General features: G+C 36.5%; 1 protein-coding gene across 2 annotated transcripts in view; it reads right to left on the bottom strand.

The window, feature by feature from the left end:
• Positions 1-494: 494 nt before the first annotated feature.
• LOC100261404 (DEAD-box ATP-dependent RNA helicase 13) overlaps positions 495-27,974 on the bottom strand; it is a 41,754-nt gene continuing 14,274 nt past the window's right edge. For both annotated transcript variants that reach the window (XM_059736944.1, XM_002282468.5), the window contains exons 5-15: positions 25,675-25,851; positions 24,416-24,804; positions 21,841-22,021; positions 21,363-21,485; positions 21,169-21,285; positions 14,730-14,834; positions 3,319-3,459; positions 3,093-3,158; positions 1,223-1,381; positions 849-930; positions 495-737 (exon numbers count right to left, since the gene is read on the bottom strand). In XM_059736944.1, the coding sequence (XP_059592927.1) occupies positions 682-737; positions 849-930; positions 1,223-1,381; positions 3,093-3,158; positions 3,319-3,459; positions 14,730-14,834; positions 21,169-21,285; positions 21,363-21,485; positions 21,841-22,021; positions 24,416-24,804; positions 25,675-25,851 (1,596 nt within the window). In that variant the 3' untranslated portion in view covers positions 495-681. The remainder of the gene's footprint in view (positions 738-848; positions 931-1,222; positions 1,382-3,092; positions 3,159-3,318; positions 3,460-14,729; positions 14,835-21,168; positions 21,286-21,362; positions 21,486-21,840; positions 22,022-24,415; positions 24,805-25,674; positions 25,852-27,974) is intronic.

Below are 27,974 nucleotides of genomic sequence, written 5' to 3'. Positions count from 1 at the left end.
CAAATATAAAATCAAGAGAAAACCAATTCTAGACGCAAAGCTAACGGTGGATCAATGTTCAAATACCATCAAAATGATAAGGGTTTTCAGTTGGGAGGGAGATGACATCATAGATATAATCAAATGTCAACTGCTGATATTCCTGACCTTTTCTCCATCCAGCTGCGGCTGCCCTCAGGCACATGGATTTTTCTGTTTTCAGTTTTCTTTCCTTTTCCTTCCTACTTTCTTGGCTGTCATTTTCCAAATCAAGAATAACAGCTAAAATGGAAGTCAGAAGCCTAACTTGCAAATTCATCCTTCTTTCAGTTCTTTCAGATGAGATATGGCAACAAAGCCAAATCAAAGTCAGAAGGCTAACTTGAATTGAAAAATAGACAATAACTAATTTATATGGCTGATATGTGCTAATGCCATGCCGTAAGAATGAATCAAATTGTGATGTGAAAGCCTGCCTATCCAGACTAATAACATTATCAACTTCTAAAACTAGATTAAATAGAAGTGCATTTTTATTAAGTTTCAAACTTCAAACCTAGACTAAAACAAATTGAAGAGGTACCTGTCAAAATTTTAATTTTCAAATATGACTTGGCACTTTGTTAAATAAGAAACCGCACCATAGGGGATGTTTATAGTGTCCACGTATTCTCCTCATTCAGGAGTTGAAGTGGAGAAATTTCACTCAACATCTGCCTTTAGTCTTTTCCTCTGCTTTCTTCGTTGATCACGTAACTCTGGAAGAGAGACAATGACAGAATCAGAAAGGTTGATTCCCTGTACACACTAGAGACTAGAACATAAAAATAAAAATTATGGAGGGATATGATAGGGAGGAGGAAGAATACGTTTTTTCTCCTCTTTTCTTTTCCTCCTTAAACTCTCCAAACTTCTTCGTTTTTCTGCAGTCTCTTTCACATCCATGCACACCTGGGTGATACAAATAACAGAAGACAAAGGAAAGTCTGAATCAGGCACTTTCTTCTGACTATATTCTATACCCCCTTAATTGTAACCATACAAGCATCTATTTAAGTGATTAAACATATGAACTATCAGAACCTAGGCTTTTAAGATTTCCTCACTTCAGGCACCAGAGAGTATGCACGTATTGTAAATCACATAGAAAAAAGGGAAAACTTCAGGAGAATACTAGATTAAATAATCATTAGGTGAAGAGAACAGGAAAAAATGCTATTCTAACTGTGTTTTCCAGCATTACCTCCTGACCAGCACTCCTAAGTGCCTGGAGAGGTTCCACACATTCCTGACCAATAACAAGCAATTTCCTTCTCTTGCTTTCTCCCAAACTCCTTCCATCATCTAGCTTCTGCTTAGATAGTTCTTCAAACTGACGTTGCAGGAGAGGTGAAACACCAGCCTGGGAAAACAGTCAATTGGTCCACTGATTATAATATACATAAAAGAATAACATCACTGAAATTTGGGGAATATACAGTGGTATAGGTAACCCTATATTAGCTCATAGTTGCCCCAATTGAATTTAAGGATCATGCACATACTGACAGGATCAACAAATTGGTAAGAAACTGATAACTGCCATAACCACTTCTCCAAAAGGAGCTGCTCATGCCAACACAAATGCGATAAAATAATAAAAGCAGTTTAGAGATGCAAAATCTTGATGAGAATCAGAGCTAATGTAACTTCCCACTGACTAAAGCAACACAAACATTAGGTTTAGAAGAGTCTAATAAATCTAAAAAGGTTGTTGATAAAATAAAACAGTTGCCATAAGCTACAAACTACTTCCAGGAAATTGTGATTTATCCGGCACTGAAGCAGACTTGGGACAGTAGGACATAATAATGCAAGTATGCTGAAACAGAAAATCTAGAAAAAAGCAGGACAGGGACACAGTGAGTTTACAGGAATACACACACACACACAAACAGATTATCTATATATAAATACACACATATGCCCAGAATTTTTTTTACATATTTTCACATGGTATGCATGGCCTACATGGGACAAATATTTGAAACAGATTCATGTTCAAGAGATGAACATGGATCTTCTTTAGAGTGTCAGTGCCACAGATTGTAAACCCCCGTGTATGGGTTTTACCTCTTATTTACAAGGAAAAACAGAAAAAGCATAAACCTTAACAAAATAAGATTCTTCAAATTAATAAATTACTAAACATCCACATTTGTGAGTACAAACACACGCAAATACAATCTAATAATACAAATATACAGCACAGAAAATTACAATGATTTGTGGAAATAAGATCCTCTTTGCATGTTTTCAATGGACATATTCAATAAATAACAAAAAAAGCTAACTAGTGACAAAAATTCTTTGATCTAAGGCTTGTAAAACAACAGACATTAGAAATCAGCTAGGTTGCATGATGGAGGAGAAGCTAACAACTAATGCATTGAATCCCACAAAAACAAATAAACTCATTTATTATAGTGCAAATATTGAAGTCAAAGTACAGTTTCAGTGCCCCATTAAGCCTAAAAGAGGCTGCACACACACACACACATGCACACATATTCAGTCACTCACTCAACCATAATAGGCATATAGTGTAATTTTAGTGCCCTGGTCTAGCTATTTGAGGCTTCACCTTCTCAACCACAGAGTGTCAGATTGAGAGTGAATCTCCAACAAGCTGCAAGTTTGTTGCATAAGAGCATGCTCCCAAAATGCCTCATGTATTGTTTACAGAGTCCAGAGTACTGATGGCAGGACTTAATGTGATTTGAACTTGACAAAGATCTTTTTGTAATTAAAAAACAGGCAGATAATGTCAACGCATAGAGACACCCACAACCCTCATTATAACCAGAGTTGAAGGTTCCAGTCTCCACTAACCCTCTCAGTCCATATATGTCTCACTCTATCTCCCTCACAGATACTAATACACATGTACACTCAAGAACCCAATTACAATCAAACCATGCACTGTGGTTCTAAGTCTGCATGCAGAGGTTACTTAAAAGTAAAAACATACTGACATTATTGATATGAACACACTGAAAGTCATCAAACCAATAGAGATGTAGAAAGGTAGCCAAAGTGAGAAAAAATTGGAGGGAAAAACTGTAAATGGTTACCCCTGCTAAAAAGCGATGCGAAAATGTTTTTGGTTGCAATGGATGTGAGAGCAACATATTGAGCTCCTGCATTTTCAAATACAATAAATTAATTTAAATGCCAGAATTTTTACCAAAGTTAAAAAGAAATAAAAAGACTGCAATGCTTTCAGGTTCTACATAAGTTACAATTGTGGCAGGCAATTTGCACAGAAAACAACAGGAAAATATCCAGGTTAGAGTAGACCTGTTGCAACTTATTCAAATGCATGGAGCTGGCTTTCTTTTGCTTATGGATTTTCACCTTTTCCTCCTCACTATCAGATTCATCCACAATCAATTCCAATGCTTCTGCATTTTGTTCAAACCAGCTTTTCTTTGCCTTTTCCTAAAAAGGACACAAACGGAAAGAATGAAGCAAGCAAAGCATGCAAGTGATTTAAATAGTTAAAAGTTACAACAGCCAATAAAAACACATCTTAAATGCATTGGCAGAAAAGGAACCTCCAAAACTATAGGTGTTCTCAGTTTGAGGAGAGCAACAAATCTTATAAGTTACTACTGAATCAAGAGTGGATTCAACAGAAAGGAAAAGGGGAGGAGTGAAGGGAATTGTGAATAAACAATTCATATGCAAGAAAAATCTACATATATATATATGTCTTATATACATGTGTTTACAAAAAACTACATATGTATCTATTAATTAATGCCAAAAAAAAAAAAAAAAAACCAACATTAACAAATAGCAAAATCAAAGAAACCATGGTATCATTGACTAAACACAATATATCAACATTTTGTTTGTTCAGCTCATTTAGCAATTGGTATGAGATAATAAACCATAAAACAAGTTCACCATATGGTCAATCCAGAACCACTAAAATCTTGTTAAACAGAAATTATTTGTCTTTTATTGAAGATGCATTACTATAATCATCATCAATTTTACCATACTTACTGCTACAGCGAGCATGTGCTTTTATCAGGTTCTCCCTATTCACAGTGAATCTTTCCCCATCCACATTCCAGTTGATCAAAGGTGAAAACTATAAAATTATCATTTTAAAAGGAACAAAACTATAATAGGAGAGAGCAGAACACCACAAGAGATGGGAACGAGGAAATCTCCTAAAATTAAAAAAATAAAATAAAATAAAGGAAAGAGAAACGATAAAAAGAAGAATATTAGAAGGCACAAGGATCCCCAAAAGCGAAATCCAGCAAGAAGCAGTCTTGGCTACAAATTAGCCTCCCAGTTGCCCATCTCTCTGCATCCAGTAAAAAGAGTACATTCACTTTTCTTTATTTTTGATACTGTTGCCAAAGCACATTCTCTTTTGTGGAACTTTGGAACTTTTCAGCAAAATGAACCTGTTACTGTCAGGCCCATCTAACTTGAAACCCCAATAGGCCAAAAAACAGTCACCAGATTGGCTAATTTGAATTTTGAATACTGTTGCCCTGCCTACTCTTGCTTTACCCATCCACCTTGCCATGATTTGCAAATCTCCGACCAGCAGAATTAATATGAACTATTGGGCAGACAGCTTCATCCCCTACTTGGCAACTAGGCTCAAGACCAGATTCAATAGTTCAGTAAGTTAACCCACTAGCCAAGGGGCTTACCTGCCCTTTTTTCTGCAACTACAGAGAGATGTACAGGAAAAGAGGTTACATGATGATAGCGATGACAACTGCTGGAAAGAGCTTTTGTTCTCCACCTGCAACTTCACTTGTGCCTAAAAGAAGTGTAGTTGAAGAAGCCAAGACAAGAGACAGAAACATCCTACCTAAGAAAGGTCTGTGAACTTCAAGGTCTGGAGATTGATTTCCACAGCTCTGCACAACCCACCCCAAAAGCCTCAAGAATTGCGAGTTCCAAAGGCAAAAAGGAAGACCCTTTATCAATCCAGGCCCTCTTGAAAGCCCCACTGTTTGGAACCCTAGATGGGGGGTTTTAGATTTATTATATTTTGGAGCCATTGGCATGATTATATTTCTTAAGTTACTTGCATTATCCATATTGCTTTTGAGGATGAAATTCAAAATGTCAACTTAAATTTGGTACTAAAAATCCCAACTTTCTTAAGACTACCAATTTAAACACCACCGTCCCCCCATCTAGGTAGTTTCATCATCATGAACAAGTTTTCTACCAGAGGTTTATAGACAAGTCCTTGCCAGTTTTGAAGCACCCCATGCTGCTCAATTCCATAGCCATCTCCCAAGAATCAGCAAAGGACACTCTTATGAAAAAAAAAAAACAAAAAAGAAAAGAAAAGAAAAGTGCTGATGGCCATGCATCCTTTCAAAACCAAAGTCTCTGCAAACAGTCTCGCAACCAGAGTCTAGTCCACAAGGGGATCTCCAATGACCGTATGAACAGATCATCACCCTAAAACAAGGACCAAAAAAGGTCTTATTCATTGTTGTGGGAGCATAAGCTATGGAAATCTCCATTGATGTTATCACTGGGTCTGGAACCAGGGCCCTGTTTGTGTTTGCAGAGGTAGAATGCAAGTAGGAATCCATGTTTACCCACCTATTGCATGAGATACTCTCAAGTACTGCAATTATTGAGCTTTTTTTTCTGCTGGCCATTCATTTTAATAGAAAAATGGAGAATTGCTATGTTACATACATAGGTGTTGGATCCTTTGCATCACAAAATCTTATGACATAGAGATTCGACCAAAAAATATCTTTGCTATGTGTGCGGGTACTTGAATACAATACTTTCAAAGTAAATTAGAGGTGAACTTCCATTAGTTAAACGCTTCAAAGATTAAATTAATCATAATAAATACTGTCCCGTACACTATGATATTGAAATAATAGGACAGATATTGGAATTTCATATAATAAGAAATTTATTTCTTATGATATGAATTAATATAGCGTATCTTTGTTATTTAGAAGATATGTATCTCATATTTTTTATTTTGATAAGATGCTAAGCATTAATTTACTTCGTTTCTCGATCTCATAGCTAATCTTCACTATTTGCAGTCTTAGAACATTTATATTATCTAAATAGACTAGTGTAGTGCAAAACCAACTTCCTTAATTAAAGGAATGATATTGGAATTTCTCTAATTATGATATGGTTAATTGCAAATGAAAAACCTATAAACTTATCATAGGATTTTACTATAATAGGATGTTGCGAAAACTTTTAAGGAACTATTATGGTATGTTAGGACTTACATGCGGATTTTTCATTGGTTAAAAACTTTTAAAATTTATGTTAATTTTATAATAAAAATTTGTATGATAAATTTTTTTATAATATTCTAGGATATTGGTAGAATAAAATTGATATTGAAATGTCTTACTATATGAAATTTGATTTTTTTTATGATATTAATTGTTATGAATCATCAAGTTTTATTTTAATAAGATCTTGAGAAAAATCTTTAAGAAAATATTGTACTAGTAAACTTTGATCAATTTAAAACTTTAAAAATTTATATTAGTTTTGTAATAAAACCTTCTAGTGCACTAGAAGTTGATAAAATATAGCTCATCTTTAATTTCTTATCATCCCAAAATTTTAACTTTTTTATATTAACTATAAAAATTTATCTCTAGATTTTTTATGATATTAATTATTATATTTATCTTAATTATCATTTTTTTTTTAATTGAATGTTAAGCTTTGGTGAAAATTTTCTATTTATCCCCAGATGTTTTCAGTTTTTTATTTTAATTGAATGTTAAACATATATATATGATAAATCTTTTATTTTAATCGGATGTTGAGAATTTTTAGAAAATTAAATGGAAACATAGTTACCATAAATGTTGAGAGAACTTTTAGAGAAATATATAGTTGATTATGAATGGACCTTTATTAGTTGAAAACTTTCAAAATCTTAATTTTAATTTATTCCAATTGTATGCAGAAGGAGATAATTATGGATTAGCCTAAGAGAACTGTTAGATAGTGTACAGTTATTTAGGTTATTTACTTTTCCTTTTCCTTTTCTTTCCTTATTGTATTGTGGGTCCCACTAACATGTATATATATACCCAAGTCCAATGTGTATTATTTACAGTTTTTCAAAAACAAAAATTAGGAATTCTCCCTTTTCTCTCTTTTCACATGGTATCAGAGCCTAAGGAGAAAAAAAAAAAAACCCTAATTATTTCTGGTTTATCCGTGAATCCATTCTAGGAAATCTTTCAGTGACCGTGTTTCATTCCGGTCATCCTTCCCATCTCTTAAAGCTTTCCGATCAACCGTATCGCCGTCAGAAAACCTCATCGCCGACGACTTTCCGGCGACATCCTTTTCCGACACCGACCATACCATCAGGTGCGCAAGGAGGAGATCTTCAAGTTTTCTCAAAGCACCAGAGGGAGACTCTCAGCCATGCGCTGGCCTCGTGCGTTTCTTCTCCGATGGCCTAAATCTCACGCGCCGACAAGTGAGGGCGCATGGAGAACTTTCCGGCCACGCGCTTCCACCTCCAACCTCGCTTGACGCCGTCTAGCCACTCTCCATCTGTGCTTGTGCCATCTGAGCCCTGAAAGTGCATTTTTTTTGGGGTTTTTTGTCTCCGTCGGCCCTCTAAACAGCCTTTCCAGCAACCTCCGGTGACTTCCTCTCCACCCCGAGCCCTGCACGTGTCTTAGGAAGTGTTCTTCTACCCTTCCAGTAGTGCCACATTTGTTTTTCTTTACTATTTGGTCTCTCACAGCCGCGGATCCTCGGTTTTTCTTCTTTCAGCCGTGATCTGAAGCCGTATTAGGGCTCTCTTCGATCCAAACGTATTTCGTTCTCTAGATAAGTAGATATGGCTACCAAAAGTTCCACTTTTTCCTCTGTCATATCTGGATCTCCTATGATTACTTCGGAGAAATTGGTTGGCAGTGAAAATTATTTGTCCTGGTCTGCCTCTGTGGAGCTTTGGTTTATGGGTCAAGGTTATGAGGATCACCTTGTTACGTAGGAGGCGAATATCCCTGAGGTTGACAGAGTACAATGGAGGAAGATAGATGCATAGTTATGTAGTGTGTTATGACAATCAGTTGATCCTAAGATTCTACTTCATCTTCGGGCCTACAAAACATACTTTAAATTTTGGAATCAGGCAAAAGGGCTATACACGAATGATATCCAACGTCTTTATAAGGTGGCTTCTTCTATTGTTAATGTTGGACAACAAGACATGGATTTATCTACTTATATTGGCCAGATTGCCTCTCTTAAAGAGGAATTCTTGACTGTGATGCCTCTTACTACTGATGTTAGGGATCAACGAACACAAATTGACAAGTTCTTCATGGTCCTTACGCTTATTGGCCTCCGTCCAGATCTCGAGACCGTCCGCGATCAAATTCTTGGCAGTTCCTCCGTTTCATCCTTGGATGATGTGTTTGCTCGCCTCCTCTGTATCTCCTCCACTCAAACTTTGCCATCTGATAACACTTAAGATTCTTCTGTGTTAGGTTCTCAAACTAACTCTCGAGGAGGACACAGTGGTAACCGAGGTAGAGGCCAACATCCTCATTGCACCTATTGCAATAAGTTTGACCACACTCGTGATCGATGTTATCAGTTACATGGGCGGCCTCCCAGCACTACCCCAGTGGCCCAGTCATCTGATCCTCAGTCGCCTCAACCTCCCAGTTCCTCCACATCTCAAGGTATTTCCCTTACTGACAGTGAGTATGATGACTATCTCCGCTATCAGGCCACCAAGTCAGTTTCTGTTGCTTCTGTTGCCCAGACTGGTAATACTTCTACTTGTCTTACCCACACATCTTCTCTTGGACCTTGGATTCTAGATTCTGGCACTTCTGATCTCATATCTAGTAATAAGGATCTTTTCTCTTCTATTATTACTACCTCTGTCTTACCTACTGTTACTTTAGCTAATGGTTCCCAAACTATGGCTAAAGGTTTTGGTTTCGCTCATCCTCTCCCTTCCTTGCCTCTCCATTCTGTCTTTTATGCCCCTGAGTGTCCTTTTAATCTTATTTCCATCAGCAAAATAACTCGCACTCTTAACTGTTCTATCACTTTCTCTGATAAATTTGTGACATTACAGGATCGGAGTACGGGGAAGACGATTGGCATAGGACGTGAGTCTCAAGGCCTCTATCACCTCACCTCGCCTTCAACTCCTGCAGTTTGCATTTCCACTGATGCTCCCCTCCTCATCCACAGTCGCCTGGGCCACCCTAGTCTATCCAAGTTCAAGAAAATGGTCCCTCGTTTTTCATCTTTGTTGTCGCTTGCGTGTAAGTCCTGTCAGCTTGGGAAACATACTCGTGTCTCGTTCCCAAAGCGTTTGAATAATCGGACAAGTCTCCTTTTGAACTTGTCCACACTGATGTTTGGGGTCCTTGTTGGACCGCGTCTACTTTAGGATTTCAATATTTTGTCACTTTCATTGATGACTATTCTCGATGTACTTGGTTATTTTTAATGAAAAATCAAGCTGAGTTATTCTCTATTTTCCAGAAATTTTATGCTGAAATCCAAACCCAGTTCAATATTTCTATTCGTGTGTTGCGCAGTGACAATGCTAGGGAATATTTTTCTGCACCATTTACTTCATTTATGTCTCAACATGGGATCATTCATCAGTCTTCTTGTGCTCATACTCCTCAACAAAATGGGGTAGCTGAACGTAAGAATCGACATCTTGTTGAGACAGCTCGTACTCTCCTTCTCCATAGTCACGTTCCTTTTTGTTTTTGGGGGGACGCTGTTCTTACAACATGTTATTTGATTAATCGTATGCCCTCATCTGTATTACACGATCAGATTCCTCATTCCCTTCTTTTCCCTAACCAACCACTTTATTTCCTTCCTCCTCGTGTTTTTGGTTGTACTTGCTTTGTTCATATTCTCACTCCTGGGCAGGACAAACTTTCTACCAGAGCCACAAAATGCATCTTCTTGGGATATTCCAGACTTCAGAAGGGTTATCGTTGTTATTCCTCTGAGACTCATCGCTACTTTCTCTCCGCTGATGTCACTTTCTTTGAGGACTCACCGTTCTTCTCCACCTCTGAGTCTCTTCCTGTTTCTGAAGTCTTACCTCTTCCCATTATCTCCCCACCTGATGTAGTGCCTTCTCGCCCACTTCAGGTTTATCATCGCCATCATTGTGTCGCTATTCCTCCTTCTTTGGCCGAGGTACCTGCTGACTCACTTCCTATCCCTTCGGCTTCTCCTGCCTCGGCTCTGCCTCCTTCTGCTGACTTACCCATTGCTCTTCGGAAAGGTAATCGATTTACTCGTAATCCTCATCCCATTTACAATTTTTTAGTTACCATCGATTATCTTCACCCTATTCTGCATTTGTTTCTGCTATATCTTCTGTTTCTCTTCCCAAGAGCACCCCTGAGGCTCTTTCCCATCCAGGTTGGCGACAAGCAATGGTAGATGAAATGGCTGCTTTACACTCCAATGGCACTTGAGATCTTGTTGTTTTACCCTCTGGTAAATCTACAGTTGGTTGTCGTTGGGTCTACACAGTTAAGGTTGGCTCTGATGGTTAGGTTGATCGCCTTAAGGCCCGCTTGGTTGCTAAAGGCTATACTCAGGTTTATGGTTCTGATTATGGTGACACTTTCTCTCCTGTTGCCAAGATAGCTTCTGTTCGTCTATTGCTTTCCATGGCTGCTATGCGTTCTTGGCCTCTTTATCACTTAGATATTAAAAATGCTAGGATATTTGAGGACAAGGCTAGGAATTCAAGGAATCTTTGGGATTCCATTCATTTCCTTGCGTCCTTTTGGGCGTTTTGTTCAGCGGGTTTTAAGGGCACCCCCCTTAACGTATTACAACTTGATTGGCTATCAGTGTGTAGTTCCAATAGTTCCAATGGGACGGCCTAGTGTATTGTTATTTTTTCATGTTGTTTAGTTTTTCTTTTGGAGGGAGGATTCCCCATCCTCCTTTTGTACTTCTTTTTCTATCAATATATTCTTGCGTGGTTTCCTATCAAAAAAAAAAAAAAAATGCTTTCCTTCATGGGGATCTTGCTGAGGAAGTTTATATGGAGCAACCACCTGGTTTTGTTGCTCAGGGGGAGTTTGGTTTAGTGTGCAGGTTACGCCGTTCTCTATATGGCTTGAAACAATCTCCTCGAGCATGGTTTAGCCGTTTTAGTTCTGTTGTTCAAGAGTTTGGCATGTTCCGCAGTACAGCAGACCATTCCATTTTCTATCATCATAACTCTTCGGGACAGTGTATTTATCTGGTAGTTTATGTGGATGACATCGTCATTATAGGCAATGATCAGAATGGTATTCAAAAACTAAAGCAACACCTTTTCATCCACTTTCAGACTAAAGACTTGGGGAAACTCAAGTATTTCTTAGGGATTGAGATAGCTCAATCCAGTTCCGGTGTGGTTCTTTCCCAAAGGAAGTATGCTTTGGACATCTTGGAAGAAACCAGTATGTTAGACTGTAAACCGGTAGACACTCCTATGGATCCAAATGTCAAACTTATACCAGGACAGGGGGAGCCTTTAGGAGATCCTGGGAGATATCGGCGACTTGTAGGTAAATTGAACTACCTCATCATTACTCGTCCAGACATTTCTTTTCCTGTAAGTGTGGTTAGTCAATTCCTACAGTCACCATGTGATAGCCATTGGGATGCTGTAATCCGCATTCTTCGATATATCAAAAGCACACCAGGCCAAGGTGTGTTGTACGAGAACAGAGGTCATACCCAAGTTGTTGGTTAATGCAAATTGGGCTGGCTCACCCACAGATAGACGTTCCACTTCCGGGTATTGTGTTTTTATTAGAGGTAACCTAATATCTTGGAAGAGTAAGAAACAAGATGTAGTGGTCAGATCTAGTGCTGAAGCCGAGTATCGAGCTATGGCTCTAACAACATGTGAACTCATATGGATGAAACATCTTCTTCGGGAGTTGAGATTTGGAAAGGATGAACAAATGAAGCTCATCTGTGACAACCAAGCCACTTTGCATATTGCATCCAATCCAGTCTTCCATGAAAGGACCAAGCACATTGAAGTTGACTGTCACTTCATTAGAGAGAAGATCGCATCAGGATGTGTGGCGACTAGTTTTGTCAATTCAAATGATCAACTAGCAGATATTTTTACTAAATCTCTCAGAGGTCCTAGAATTAAATACATTTATAACAAGCTTGGTGCATATAACATATATGCTCCAGCTTGAGGGGGAGTGTTAGATAGTGTATAGTTATTTAGGTTATTTACTTTTCCTTTTCCTTTTCTTTCCTTATTGTATTGTGGGTCCCACTAACATGTATATATATACCCAAGTCCAATGTGTATTCTTTACAGTTTTTCAATAACAATAATTAGGGATTCTCCCTTTTCTCTCTCTCTCTCTTCACAGGACCAAACACATTGAAATTGACTATCACTTCATTAGAGAGAAGATCGCATTAGGATGTGTGGCGACTAGTTTTGTCAATTCAAATGATCAACTAGCAGATATTTTTACTAAATCTCTTAGAGGTCCTAGAATTAAATACATTTGTAACAAGCTTGGTGCATATAACATATATGCTCCAGCTTGAGGGGGAGTGTTAGATAGTGTACATTTATTTAGGTTATTTACTTTTCCTTTTCCTTTTCCTTTTCTTTCCTTATTGTATTGTGGGTCCCACTAACATGTATATATATATACCCAAGTCCAATACGTGTTATTTACAGTTTTTCAATAACAAAAATTAGGGATTCTCCCTTTTCTCTCTTTTCACAAGAACCATACAGATAACTATACAAAAAATAGCAACTATTGGCACCACTCAAACAAAATGTCCCAAATATAGAGGACAACCAGATGCCATCTATGCTATACTATTTGAAATCTAGCAAGCTCAAGATTACAAAATACAAGAGCAAGTTGATGATGATAAAAATAGATTCTTCCAAGCTTGGGTAACAAGGCAAGCAAAGGTTCCCAAGAAAGAATCTAACAACCCTATTATGGAATATAAACAATCACCGTTGTCCACATATTTGTCCCAGGACCCTTGTGACATAATACAATATCCTTGTTGGCCTCAATATTTGAGGAATACAAGCAGTGTTTGAAATATCGGATTTTTTTGCCAAACAATTGGCGAAAAATCGGATATCGAAGGTGGCCAAAACGATATCGGCCACCGATTATTGGTCAGGAGGAAAATCGGGAAAATAGACGAAATATCAGCTATAAGGAGATATATTGGCGAAAAAATTGGGCGTAAAGTGACGCACGCGTAGGGCGAGGGCAATGCCAAAAAATCACTGATTTTTCAGGCAATTTTTTAGCACCTTCTCCCCTTGCATCCAACGGTCAAGGCTACATCCAACGACCATAAAGGCATCCAACGGTTAGCGCCCAACCTGCCCACCTTTAAGGCTAAAATTTCAATTTTTTTAGCCCTGTTATCGCCAGATTCAAACCCAGACCAAAAGGTTTGGGTTCAAGCTGGGTTACCATTGGGTCATCTTCCCTTTTGTTAATATATATAGATGATAAATATGTTAAAGTTCATTATTAGAAAATAAATAATGTTATTTTAAAATTTATTTATTTAATTAATAAATATATAAAAACCACCATTATAATTTTCTTAACAAGTATTTTTTAATATCATTTATATGATAATTAAATATAAAAAATATAAATATTAAAAATTCATATATGCATCATCATTTATTTTACATTATTGGATGCATTTGAATTAAATAAATTATAATTTTAATATTAAATACATCATCATTATCTCATGAATCTTATTTTAAAAAATTAATATCACTTCACTTTTAAATTTTTTATATTTATCCTTTTAATTTTATTTAATTTTGAATGTTTTTATTTTAAAATATTAAAATATAAATTTATTCAAAAATACTAAAATATAAAAAATAATAATAATTAAGTTCAATTATTTTATAGATTAAAATTAATTTGATTGGATAAATAATAAATTATTAATACTGACATATCCTTGCTTACCGATATTTTTCTCTTTAATCATACCTATGTCAATTACACTTAAAAAACAACTTTAAAATGTGTATTTTTATTTATTTTATCATATTTTGAAGTTTCTCTAAATATTTCCATGAATTTTGAATCATTTTTGTGTTACTAATATTTTTGTCAAAATATCCACCGATATTTCTCTAATATTTTCGATATATCTGTAAAATCCAAGTACCGATATATCCGTGTTTAACGATATTTCACATCTGGAGTACAAGAAGCAATCAATTTACCCCAACCACCAAAAAGGGGGAAGATAAGAAGACAACAACCAATGTCCAAAATGCAGCAATTAATTAGACTAACAACGGAAATGACATGCACTATAATGAGACGCATATGAGGCTAATATCCAATTTTTTATTATTGAATTTAGTGAACCAAAAAAAAATACCAGGAAATTTTGTAAATCCATGCACAATGTCATAAGGAAAAATGCAAGAAGAAAAAGAAACATATACATTTCCCTATCATAAGTTTCATCATTATCTGATGCTACTAAGCCAAATCTTCGTCATTTCCACCTGTTCAATCATTCCAAAATACATCTAAAACCAGAATCCACATGGCATCAAAACTGCATTTAGAAATCCATAATTATGTCAGTTCATATCTACAATACTACCAAAAAAATAATGGCATTCTTACTTGGGAGTCCTTCCGCGAAATCTTGTCAATTTGACGTGCAAGAGATAAACGTTTTACAACCTCTGGCATGTATGAGCTCTCTATAGGAAATCGCTGAAAACTTTCCTGTATATAGAGTGAAGAATCCTCTCAAATAAATGGTAAAGTTGGCAAGCAGCCCACACACCACCACCCAGCCTCCACCAAAATACTATTTAACTCTATCAGAATTACAACAGCCCTCAGCTATTATGATAAAGATGATGTCAAGCAACAACAGGTGTGGCTTCAGAAAATCGATTTTTTGGAATAAAGTAGTAAATATCAATAACAAGTAGACAACAAAAAACTTTCAGCTAAAAGTAGCTTCTCAAAAAAATAAAAAGGTTGTAAGTCATTTTGCTTCGTTTTAGAGGACTACAGCATGCAGCTAGTAAACTTAACACTTTTTTACACTCAGTACAATATTTCACCAATGTGATTGAAAACAACCCACCTTCAAAATTTTCCATGCACAAATCAGGAGTGCAAAGTTTCCAACCCATCCAAACTCAAGAAATGCACACAATACCATTTTATCTATGCCCAATATATCCTAAAATTTGAAAAAAAAAAATTATATTTCAATCTCAAAATACAAATATATGATCTCTTTTGACATTGAAATGGACATCAGTGAACTATAAGATCAAAGTTTTGCTACATTCTTTTATCCTGAATCTACTTAAAGAGGTATTTATTAAGGGAAGCTGTCGATTAAATTGGAACTGCTTCCACTTATTATTGTAAATCTCATGTGAATCACATCCACCTTTCCTCAGCTTACTTTATTTAAAAAAAAAAAAAAAAAATTCTCATTCTGCTTAAACAATCACTAAAGATAAATAAAACTTCACCCCTCCACATGTTATGAAGGTTAGCTTTAAATGTATGTTTCACATTATGACTGGCTGTATTAAACTTTCCCACTTCCATTTTTCATTACAAATTTTTTCACTCGTATGTGAAAAGGTTATAATTAAAATCTGTTGGATCTAAGAATCAAAGAGAGAAAAGAAACGTTTAAGAAACAACAAATGGAAATAAAAATGCTTTCTTTGTTTGACAACATGAGGAAAAAAGTGGCAGTATGATTCTCAGATCCAACAAATATAGCAGCAGCAGCTACCTACCATCTGAGAAGGAAAATTGATGCTATGGGATCTCTCTCAAATTCACCAAATATAGCCGCAGCAGCCACCTAATCTCTAACACTGCCAACTGCATCACAGGCATGGAAGGTCACTGGAGCACCTTAGCCAGGAAGTCCCCAACCTCACATCCTGGCCACAAAGCCCACAGATAGAGAAAAGGAGGAAGACAAAAATTGATATGCTCAGAAGCTCGTTGGCTACAAAATTCTGCCCACTCTTTTCCTTCACTTTCCTCAACCTTTTAAAAGGAAGAGTAAATTCTCATATAATATGTATTTTCTTCATCACTTACCAACTCTCTTTTTTCTTATAATTTCCCTAAAAGATAAACAAGGGAAAAGAATTACCCTCATCCATATGATTTTTATTTTGACTAATTCCATAATATTTAGCTTTTAGGAGTGTTAGCCTAATATACATAGTAGATTCATTGGGTCAAATACGTAGTTTAACATAGACAAGAGCCATAGTTAACTAGACATCTCGAGTTCGAGTCTCCTTTTTATTCCCCATTTTGTTTATAAATAGCCTGTGATATGTGATTTGTCTTTCCACATGCAGGTGAGCAGGGTGTCAACATAATATAAATTATGGGCCCATTAACTAACAGTTTAAGCCTTTGGGGTCAAAATTGATAAGGTTTTGTACTCTCTCTCTCTCTCTCTCTCTCTCTCTCTATACTAGACATCTCGAGTTTGAGTCACCTTTTTATCCCCAGTTTTGTTTATAAATAGCCTGTGATACGTGATTTGTCTTTCCACATGCAGGTGAGCAGGGTGTTAACATAATATAAATTATGGGGCCATTAACTAACAGTTTAAGCCTTGGGGTCAAAATTGATAAGGGTTTGTACTCTCTCTCTCACACACACATCAGAAACAAGAGATGCATGTTAAAGAAAACATGAAAAAAATGAAGAGTCCTTCCCACTATTACAAAAAACCTGGTCAAAATATGATTAAACTCCTCCAGTATACAAGGAGTCTATACAAAAGGTACTAGACTAGAACACAATATACAAAGTTGCCATCTCCACAAGCTCTAACTAAGCTGCACTCAATGATGTCTAAACCCTTTAGACACCAAACGCCAATTGAGTTTAACACTTAGAGGAATGCATGTAAAAGCCTTGGTGCATGAGGCCCAGAAAGAGAAATATCAGTGAAGTAAATCCCACAAACTCTCCCCTATCCTCCACTTATCCTAAAAAGTTCCGACATATCTCTCTCACCATACAATCCAAAGCAAATTGAGACAAGCAATTTGCCAAAAACCCTTATATGAAATGATCATCATAGCGTATATGCTCTTGAGTGGAACTCAATCAATCCTTACTTATCTAAATAGACAATGTCGAAGCCCCAAAGTTATCAAATAATGCAGAAGCAGCTGGTCAATAGACTCTTCATTCCCATTACATAAAACACATCAATCAGGCTTAAGGGATTTGAAAGGTCTTTTCAACTATAGCATGTTGTAGGTATATGCCTTCTTATGTGTCACTAACCAAACAAAGACCTTAACCTTAGATGGGACTTTAGATTTGCATATAAATTTGGCTAGGAGAAAAGAACAATATATGTTGTATTAGACAAAATCATGAAAAAAATTATGACTGAGAATATGAAAAGGTCAATGACCATGCTATCACATTCAGGGCAGATAAAGACAAATGCACACAAGGGAGGGATGATATAAGTCTTTTAAAGTCTTCAATATTCAAATCTGAAATGTTGCATCTGAAATTAGAAGTCCCCAAAAAAAAAAAAAAAGAATAGTCAAGAATAGCTAAAATGGTGAGATTTTTACTCATGACAATTTTATAAAGACTTGAAAATTATGAACACAAAGGTTGATCCACCAACCACAAATCCTCCCAAAAACAAATTTTCACCTGTTACCCACCACAAAATGAGTGTAACTTGAAAAAGCCTAGAATGTATGTGCAATGACCTGCCAAGTACACCGATGTGACCATCTAAGCATAATGTTAGTGTCCAATCCATCCACATGTGTCCCATAAATGTTCAAAATAACCTACTGCAAAAGGCAAAACTTTCCCTAGAGAACCTCTAAAGTCATTTCCCTAAGAGAGCATGATTCCTCAAAGAGACCAACCAAATCTCAAACCTCCAAACTCCTTAGGCTTACACACTAGGTTTTAACTAATGAGAAGATCTTTTTTACCCTCCCCAACTCCTAATCAAAGAAAATATCTTTGCAATTTCTCAATCTTAGACACTATTGACACTAGAATCTTGAAAAGAGATAAAAAAAACAATTATGGATGTCAGACAAGCATGACTAAATTAGAGTTATTCCACCCCCTAGAAACAAAAAGGCCTTTTTCCATCCATCTAATCTCCTCAACAGCCTATCAATAGTTGGATCCCAAAATTCAATTGCCTTTGGATTCCCCCCTAATGGAAGACCAAAGTAAGTTAAAGCCAACTCCAGACTTTGCATTCAAGCATCAATTTCAACATGGAAACCAAATCTTGATGTGTGTTAATTCCAAATAGAGTGCTCTTGTCTAAATTGATCTTTAGCCTTGATATGTTCCCAAAAACCAATAGGACTAGTTTAAGGTCTTGTAGATCTTCCATAAAAGCTTTAGAGAAAAAAATGGTATCATCTTCAAATTGTAAATGAGACACTCTAATCCTATCCATACCCACTAGGAATCCCCTAAAAGACTACTCTCCTCTGCTCTCAACATCATCTTAATATATCAACTACTAAGCCTACTATAGTAAAAAGGAATGGGAAAAGAGCACCTTCTTGTCTTAAACCTTTGGTCACCCTAACCCCATCCTTTGGCATTTCCATTCACCAAGACCACAAAACTTGTTGAGGACAAGCAACCCCTCATCCAAGGCCTCCATCTTGTACTAAACTCTTTTCTCTCTAGTACGTGATCCAGAAAACCTCAATCTACATAATCATATGCCTTTTCTCATCCACCACTTCATGGGCAATCAGCACTACATCCAAAATTTGTCTACCCTCAACAAAAGCTCATTGGGAGATGTACATGGTTTCATAGAGGAATCTTCAAATATGCCTTGATAAGACCTTTGATATGATTCTGTACAAGCTCATGACCAGGCTTATAGGTCTGAAATCCGAAATTTTATTGGTTTGTCTATTTTTTGGCACAATGGCAATGAAAGTTGCATTGGTGCTTTGGTTATTTGGTTAATAATCACATTATTGTTGAAACCTGAGAATACCCTTAGTAGACCCTCCTTAATCACATCTCAACACTCATAGAACACTGAAATGGAAGAACCATCAAGCCCAAGGGCCTTTTCCTTGTCTAACTAGAAAATGGCATTGTGAACCTCCTCTTCTGAAAAATGTCAATCCAACCAAATAACACTCTTTATTGCAATGGAAGATCAATTTAATCCTTCTATCCTCCATGAAGCACCAAGGGGCTTGGAGTATAACTTTCCAAGACAATGTATTATCTCCTTAGAACTGTTTTCAATGTTGTCTAGAATTTCTCCCTCTTTAAACATCAACGATTTTATGAATTTTCTATTTTGCTTCTCATTAGCCACCCTATGGAAAAATTTAAAATTGCAATCCCCTTCTTTGTTCATCAAACCCTAGATTTTTGTCTCCAATATACCTCTTCCTTTAACAATAACTCCTCAAGCTCCTTCTTCCTTAAAGGCCCTCAAATTGATTGCTCTGGAGTCAAGTTTCCTTCCTACTCACTAACATCAATGCTAACAAAGAATGTTTTTCTTTTTCTCCCTTAAATCTCTGAAGGACACCTTATTCCATTCTTTTAGCTTTGATTTGATAAATTGAAGCTTCTTCATTAACTTATGACCTTCCCATTCATTAACTAAACTCTCACTCCAACAAAAACTAAATCTTTCCTTGAAATTAGGGTGGAACAACCACATGTTCTCAATCCTAAATGGAGTCGAACCCCACTTAAATGGATTGGTGCCTAGAACAATTGGAAATTGATCACAAAGGTCAATCGAGAGAGTGCATTTGGAGGCTTTGAGGAAACCTGTGCTACCACACATTTGTATATAAAAACCTATCCAACCTCTCACAAACTAAAACTTCTTGCATATTTAATCAAGTAAAAGAAACATTTCAAGGAGGAGGATCAATTAATTCACTTACCCTTATGAATCCATCAAAATCCCTCATGTTATTTATTTTGGATACATTCAATTTTTCAAAGATTCTTCTTATGACATTAAAATCCCCCTCCTCCCTAGCCCCCTTTTTCTTTTCCAACACACCATTTCGGAAAAGTCATGCCAAAAAGGTCTTGTAGCTCCCATCCAAAAGTCCTTCCTCAAATTTGACTTTTTGGGACCATAAACCAAGGTAAGCCAAAATGTTTCCTCTTCATCTGAGTTCAGTTGAATTGTTAATGAAAATACCACCTCTAAACAACTAAACTTGTTTGAGTCCCAGATAACCCCAACGCCTCTTGATGCCCCACATGCTGAAAGCACAACTTGCTCATTCTTTCTAGCTTTCCACACACTACCCACAAATCTCCTATCCCATAACTCCCTCTTTGTTTCCTAAAGCATCACAGTATTGGCGCTTTCATGGCAAAGAAAATAATACTTAACAATCCTTCTTTTCTTCCTAGAACCCAAACCTCTAATGTCCCAACTAATGGTATTCATATGATACTCTAAAGGGTCAAAACTGTGTTTGTTATCGGATGTTGAATAGATTCATCTTGAAGACAAAAATGGGAAGATTCCTTCTAAAATTACATTTTTTTCTTAAGAACTAGATAACAACATCTACAAATCCATCCATACATGCTCAAGTTTGTCACCCCCCGACATCTTCAAACTTGCAGCCACCCTAGATATCAATCATCACACATTCATTTTAAAACAAACATGTAAGCTTTAGATCACGGTTAATCAATGTGACAACAAAACACTACATAACAAAATGTCAATAGACTCAACAATTAAGTGGCTCATGACAAAGCCAGATATTTAACCATCATTTATTTGTGACAACTCATGATCCCATGTGACATAGGTATCAATATAAGCTAAATAAGCATGGATATTGCTTATTTAATTATCATCTAATTCAACTTCCTAAATGTAGTTTCCCAAAAGAAAAAAAAACCTCATTTTGCACTCAAATTTTATTTCAAGAAACAAGGATAAGTCACATGACTAAATATACATTTTTTGCTAGTTAATCACTTTAATCTAGAGAAAGGCACAAATGACCTGTTCAAAAAAAAGCAATACCTTTGAAAATGATTTGCACAAATTAGCAAATTTTGATCTATCATTTGGTGAGATTAGTGCGATGCTGCATCCATCAGCAGAAGCTCTAGCAGTTCTTCCACTTCTATGGACATAAACCTACCACAAACAATAGGCCAAATACCATAAGAACTTTAACAAACTGATGACAGGAAATCCCATGAATATCGACTTACTTCTGCTGAATGTGGAAGCTGATAATGAACAACAGTTCGAACACCAGGGATATCAAGGCCTCGGGCTGCAACATCAGTAGCAACAAGTATACCATGTTCATTTCCACGAAAACGATCAATTGCCTGCATTAAGCCCAAACAGAAAAACTTATCTTCAACCAAGAGAATACAAAGTGCCATGATAAAATCAATCAACAGACTAGAACTTTTCTTTTTGCCATAGGCAAATAAGGTGGTATTAAAAGGCACCAAGACAAAATGAGGGGCAGCCAGAGTAGACAAGCATACAAGACAGACTAAGGTGAAAATGAAAAAGAAAAATGGAACAGTAAAAAAGATGTAATGACCCGCTTAATGCTACTAGATCATAATAATGCCTTGAGAAATATGTCTTTACCACCAATCTGCTCCACTCCTTCAAATAGGTAAAAAAGACTGACATATGCACACAAAGGCAAAAAAAAAAAAAAAAAAAAACCTTCAAACGTGCTCGCTGCTGCATCTGGGCATGAAGGGTCCAAACATTGATTCCAAGAATGCGCAATAGGGAAGAAGTATGGCGTAAAGCTGCAATAGATGTACAGAAAACAATGGTCCGACCTTGTCCATGGACACTCAGAATATAATATAAATAGGCATCTTTATCTTCTTCTCTACATCTGCAAAATATTGTACTTAAGTATTACATTGAGAAGTCAAAACAGAAATGCAAGAAGCAAGGCGACAGATATTAATATATGAATTATAGTACAAAACAGAAACACGGAAATATTTAGTCTCCAGGCAGAAATTTCTCGTAATTTTCCTTTCTGTTTTAGAAATTAGAAAGCACCAAGGATAAGAATGAATATTAAGCAACTATGTTAAACACCATTACAAACAAACTACAGCCAGTAGGCTCCAATGTGACCTCAGGTTATGAGGTTGAATTTTGAATTTTTGATGTAGCCAGGGTAGAGGGAAATGAGGTCACAAAGTTCAAATTCTGATGTTCTTGGATGTACCTTTTCTTTCAAAAGATAAAGACCTTATTTAACATGGTGGATGAATAGAGTGATGAAACAAACTGTCTAGAGTTGCTAGGATTGACTAGGTCCCCCAGAATTGTGACAGACATGATGATTATTACCCTGAGAGATTTTAGGGGTGTTTTGAGAGTTAAGTTCTATGACATATGACTAGTTTCACTGTGATTTGAACTATTTGGTGACAGAAGAATGTCGGAATTTTTCGACAGATAAAGATCTTTTTGAAACTTGCATTTTTTTGAAACTTGGGTTTATTTTTATACCTCTTCATGGACTTCTGCCACAGATACCTTCATTGGTACCCCCTTTGAGCTTGTTAATCCTAGATTGGAATCACATTTGTTGATCCAAGAAGTTACATGGGGAGACTCAACCTCAGTGGTTTCCACCTCCGATCAACTCCATAAAGTTCAATTTTGATGGATGTTCATTGGGTAACTCGGGATAGCTTAGAATTTGAGGGGTATTTGAATGCCATTTTAGTACAATACTAATTGCATTTTCCAAATTTGCGAAAGAGAATATAGCTAGTGAGGTGGAGATTAAAGTTCTCTTTAAGGGTTTGTTGCAGGCCAAATCTTTGAGATTTTCAAATTTAAGGGTCGAGAATGACTTTCTAATTGAGATTTTATGAGTGTCTAAGAAGGAAAGAGGTCTATGAAAGTGCAACGCATGGATCCATCGAATTATTGATATTTGAGTGACTAAGGATAGTTCTTTTCCTTCTCCACGTTGATAACTAAGAAGGAGATTATTTATTCCCAAGAAGGGGCTAAACACTTGGTATTCTTTTTTCAAGGACTTTGTACCTACCTAAGATGTGTAGTGCAGCCTTGGGTTGCGAATTTTCTGGATTTTCTCTGTAAGTTGTGCAGTTTCTTTTTTCTTTTCCTTTCTTTTCTTTTTTATTGTTTTATTTTTTTATTTTTTGCTTTCTTTGATAGGTATAGGCATATTTTTTTGTATTTTAGATCAGTTTTGCCTTGTTACCTATAATTTAAAATTAAAAAAAAAAAAAAAAGAGGAGGGGGGAGTGATGAGATAAATACAGATAAAGAAATTCAATCCTTTTAAGCTAATCAAAAATAAAATATGTTAATTTCCAATGCTGGTGGAATAGACTGACTGAGTCTTGATCCAAGTTTGATTCTTTCTTTCTTTCGATAAACATGCAGTTTCATATCAATTTGCATTCAGGTTTGAAGCATCAGCATTCATCTAAAGTTGGATCAAAATTCGCAATCAGGTTTCAAGCATCATAAAAGGAAGAAAAAGTTTTAAATATCAACCTTAGCAAAGATATTGATGGGCCCTTTGATGACTCTATATGAACTTATTAGTCATGACAATAGAACAACATTTCCTAACAGTTAGTTGTTCCAACTTGATAAATAACCCCATGGGCCTATCCAAGCATTCAACAAGTGCAAATTTATATATAATCAACAATTTCGCATCACACAAGCACAAGGACAAGCAAAAGAACCTATAACTTCACACCACACTGCATGCTTCTCCCCATTCCAAGAGACAAAAACATGCAACCATGACCACAAGAATACAAATTCAAGGACACCCCAAGCTATTTAGTTTTTCGAAATAAGCATCTTAAACATTTTTCAAAGAGGCAAAAAGCATCCAGGCAGGAACAAGATCAGAAATCAGAAGATAACCTTAACAGACGGATTAATTGCTGAAGTATGAAGGTAGTCAGGGTCAGAGTTCAAAGGCAAATCAAATAGAAGATGTCTCAAATGTACGAGGTATATTTCTTATCTGAAGGCCATTCAAGGTTATACTAAGACAATTTCTATCTAAAAGAAAAAAGATTATACGGCATTGAGATGTAAATTTGGGCAATACTATAATACATGCATATCAAAGAAAATCATAGGAAAAGACATAACTAAAGAAGGTCAAATTGGCAAACCAAATAGGCATTTTGTGACATAATAATGTAAGATAAGAATTTCAGGTACCATAGACCATTCTTAAGGTACGGTAAACCATATGCACTGTACATACTCAATAAATGACTCCTCAAGTTTATTTGCCATAATTGATGCATTTGTCAGATCAACAATGGCAGCATTAGGTCTCATCCCTGCTCGCTCAGAGAGAGTTTCTATAGAATTCAACCCATCATTCATCAGTTGCTTCGATCTCAGGGCTCCGCGCTTCAGCTTCTTACGAAAATCAGCAGAGAGTGCAATAGTTGCAGAAAACACAAATGTTTGCCTTTTCTTTCTTTGGATGTTTGAAACTGTGAAACAATTCTCTGTATTTTGGGAGAGGCTTTCCATAGAACCACTGGTCTTTGGAAGTATGTCAATTATTGACTGCAACTCATGAAAATGGCCATTTTCTACCATTCTATCAGCCTCATCCAATACAAAGAAAGACAATGAATGTAACTGCAAAAGTAAAAAAAGAGTCAAGATAAAATACTATTCAATCTAGATATCCTACCAAATAAAGCATTGGAAGGTGAATAAAGGGCATTCCATGGATGTGTCCAGATGAGAGGACATGGAATTGAAAGATATAATTAGAACTCATTTGAATTGAATTGAATTGAATTAAATTACATAAACTGAAGTTAAGGACTTACTAATCATAGATTCATAGTGATGCTAGACATGGCAAATGTAAATGATGCAGTGGTAGCAATAGTGCTCACAAAGATGGTACTAGAAGAGGAGGTGGTGGAGGTGGTGTTAGTAGTAGCAGTGGTGGTGGAGCTTACAGTGATGGTTTTATGGTGCTAGAAGTAAGATAAATTGAAACTGGAGCTGGTGATGTATGGATCTGATGTGACGGCAAAAATGGCAACTTTAGTGGTGCTAGAGATGATGGTGAAGTTTGTTATACTAGGAGCCTTGGAGTTGACAGTAGAGAAATGAAATAGAAAGTTAATATTAGACATTCTTGGTAATAGAGAACTCTACCCCAAATACTACAGAATATAAAACAGCCAAATATCTACCAAACAAACCCACCGAGTCAGGGGTAGAACACTTCAGAAATGTATTTGGAGGGGTTTTTCCCTTCTTTTTTTTTTTTTCCCCCAACATTTTTGTCCCTGATGGAACTCAACTTAGAACCTTTCACATTCCTTACCCAACCCCTTACCCCAAAAAAGGTTTCTGAAACAACTAAACAAGTCATTTGTTTAATGCACATTAACAATAAAGAAAACTACGCCAAAAGTACTCGTGGAAAGGTGACATGAACTTCCTGCAAAAACTCAATCTCACAACATACATTAGCGTCAAGTTACCAACCTCAACAAGATGGTCTTCTCCTCTTGACATTAGTTCCCATAGCCTTCCCGGAGTTCCAACAACAATCTCAGGCCTTGCTTTTAAAAGCCTCTCCTGTTTTTCGGTTGACATCCCACCAACAATTGGGACCACCCTAACATTGGTACCCTTGGCCACTTCCTTTAGATGATCAGTAACCTGGAACAAGAGGTAGAGAACTCCAAATTAAGAATGCATAATCAACAACTAAGAAAGCAACCATAAACTTTAAAAGTTCAACAAAATTGATAAAACAATTTTTTTTCCTTTATTTTGCAGCTAGCCAATAAAACCATCAGATTTTGGCCAGGTTCAGAATCAGCTAGCCTTATTCTCAAGTTCCAAGCACTTCCACCAGCACCCACCAATAGCCCCAAGGCCCCCAACCCACAGAAAAAGAAAAGGGGGAGGTGAGGTAGGTGAGGGGGGTGAGGAAGTGAAGAGCTATGCTTCCTGCGAAATTAACCAAAGCAATAGACAGTTTTCTACTATCCATAGAGTGTGAACTGCATGACTTGTGACTTCACGAAGAAGCTAGAACAGTGACAAAGAAACTAAGCCCCATCAAGAAATTAATTTAATTACGAAGAGGCATAATATTGTCTGCCAACTAAAAACTCTAATTTACATGGATCCTTTTCATATAAAAATATTTCATCACCCAAACATGAAGGCAGCATCCAAGGACTCAATATTTGGAAGAAGGCTTTCTTTCCTTAGTTGGGATAATTACCCTCATTCATTCTTTTAGGGCAGCAGACCCATTTATTTCACGCCCATCTTCAAGATGCCAGTAGGGGTGGTTGAGTGCATTAAGAGGATTCAAAGAAACTTTCTCTAGGAGGGGCCAAGAGAATCCAAGAAAGGCCATCAAAATAAAATGATTATACATTTGGCTACTGTGGAAGATTTGGCTCTCAAGTTGGGTTGTAGGTTTGGGGAGCTTCCAACTACTTATATGGGGCTTTCCTTAGGGGCTCCATTCAAAGCAATGTCAGTTTGGGATAGTGTGAAAAAAATAAATAAATAAATAAATAAAAATCGTACAAGACTTTCATTATGGAAAAGGCCATATGTTTCAAAGAGGGGAAGGCTGACCCTAATTTGCAGTATCTTTTTCAGTTTGCCTATCTATTTTATATCCCTTTTGAACTATCTTGTACAATTTGTATATTTATTTCATGTCCTTGTTTAGCATGCCCAGAAAGGTCAGATTAGGGCTTTAGAAGATTCAAAGAGACTTCCTTTGAAAAGGAGGAGCTTTAGAAAAAAAGAGATGCATTTAGTGAAATGGTCTATTATTTGCAGGGAGAAAAGAAAGGGAGGCTTAGAAATCAAAACCCTTTCTTTGCTTAATAGGGCTCTCATGGGAAATGGAATTAGAGATATGCTTCTGAAGGAGAAGCCTTTTGGGAAAGGGTCATTAAAGGAAAGTATGGAGAGGAGAAAGGAGGTTAGTGTTCTTGCAAAGTAAGGGAGGGATATGGGTGGGGAGTTTGGAAAAACATCAGGAAACAATGGGACTTGGTTGACTCTAGAGTATCCTATGAGATGAGAAATGGGAGGAGGGTGAAGTTTTAAAAGGATAGGTAGTGCAGACATAAACCCCTTTACATGGCTTTCCCTTCCTTATATGTCTTAGCTTCATCTAAAGAGGCTTGGGTAGCAGATGTTTGGGATGGTCCAGGTGAAGGGGGCCATTGGAATCCTTGTTTTGGTAGACATCTGAATGATTGGAAGATTGATGTTATAGAGACATTTTTATCAAGGCTTCAAGAGAGGCCAATGAAGGCTAGAGTGGTATGGATGAATTACACGAATAAGGCTATGGAAAATGTTAAACAGATTTTGAGGAGTTAATCCTGTAAATAGTTAGGATATTGACTTTTTGTTTTTATGCTTTATTAGCAGGGAAGGATCAGATTTTACGGCTGAAACATATTCTCCTTTTTTGTTATAATTCTCAGACCCATAAATCTATATATACTCCTAAATTAATCAAAACAAAGAATCCTATTTTTCTTTATGGTATCAAAGCTCTAAAGAGTTCTTAGTTGTAGAGTCTTTCCTCTTCTTGTCAACCTTTATCGTAAACAATTCTCAGCCAGCCTTTTCATTGTTGGTTCCCTTCTATCATCTCCACAGCTAGAGAGATCTAAGAGATTGTGACACTCACCTATTCCAATAAAGGGAATGATGCTCAACTCTATGAATTGAAGGGTCAACTTCGTATCACAAGGTAAGGTAATATGACTGTGATAGTCTATTTTAATGTAATGAAT

Source organism: Vitis vinifera, chromosome 5, assembly GCF_030704535.1.
Source record: "Vitis vinifera cultivar Pinot Noir 40024 chromosome 5, ASM3070453v1".
Lineage (NCBI taxonomy): Eukaryota > Viridiplantae > Streptophyta > Magnoliopsida > Vitales > Vitaceae > Vitis > Vitis vinifera.
Note: the sequence above shows the minus strand (reverse complement) of the source record. Positions and strands in the feature narration are given on the sequence as shown.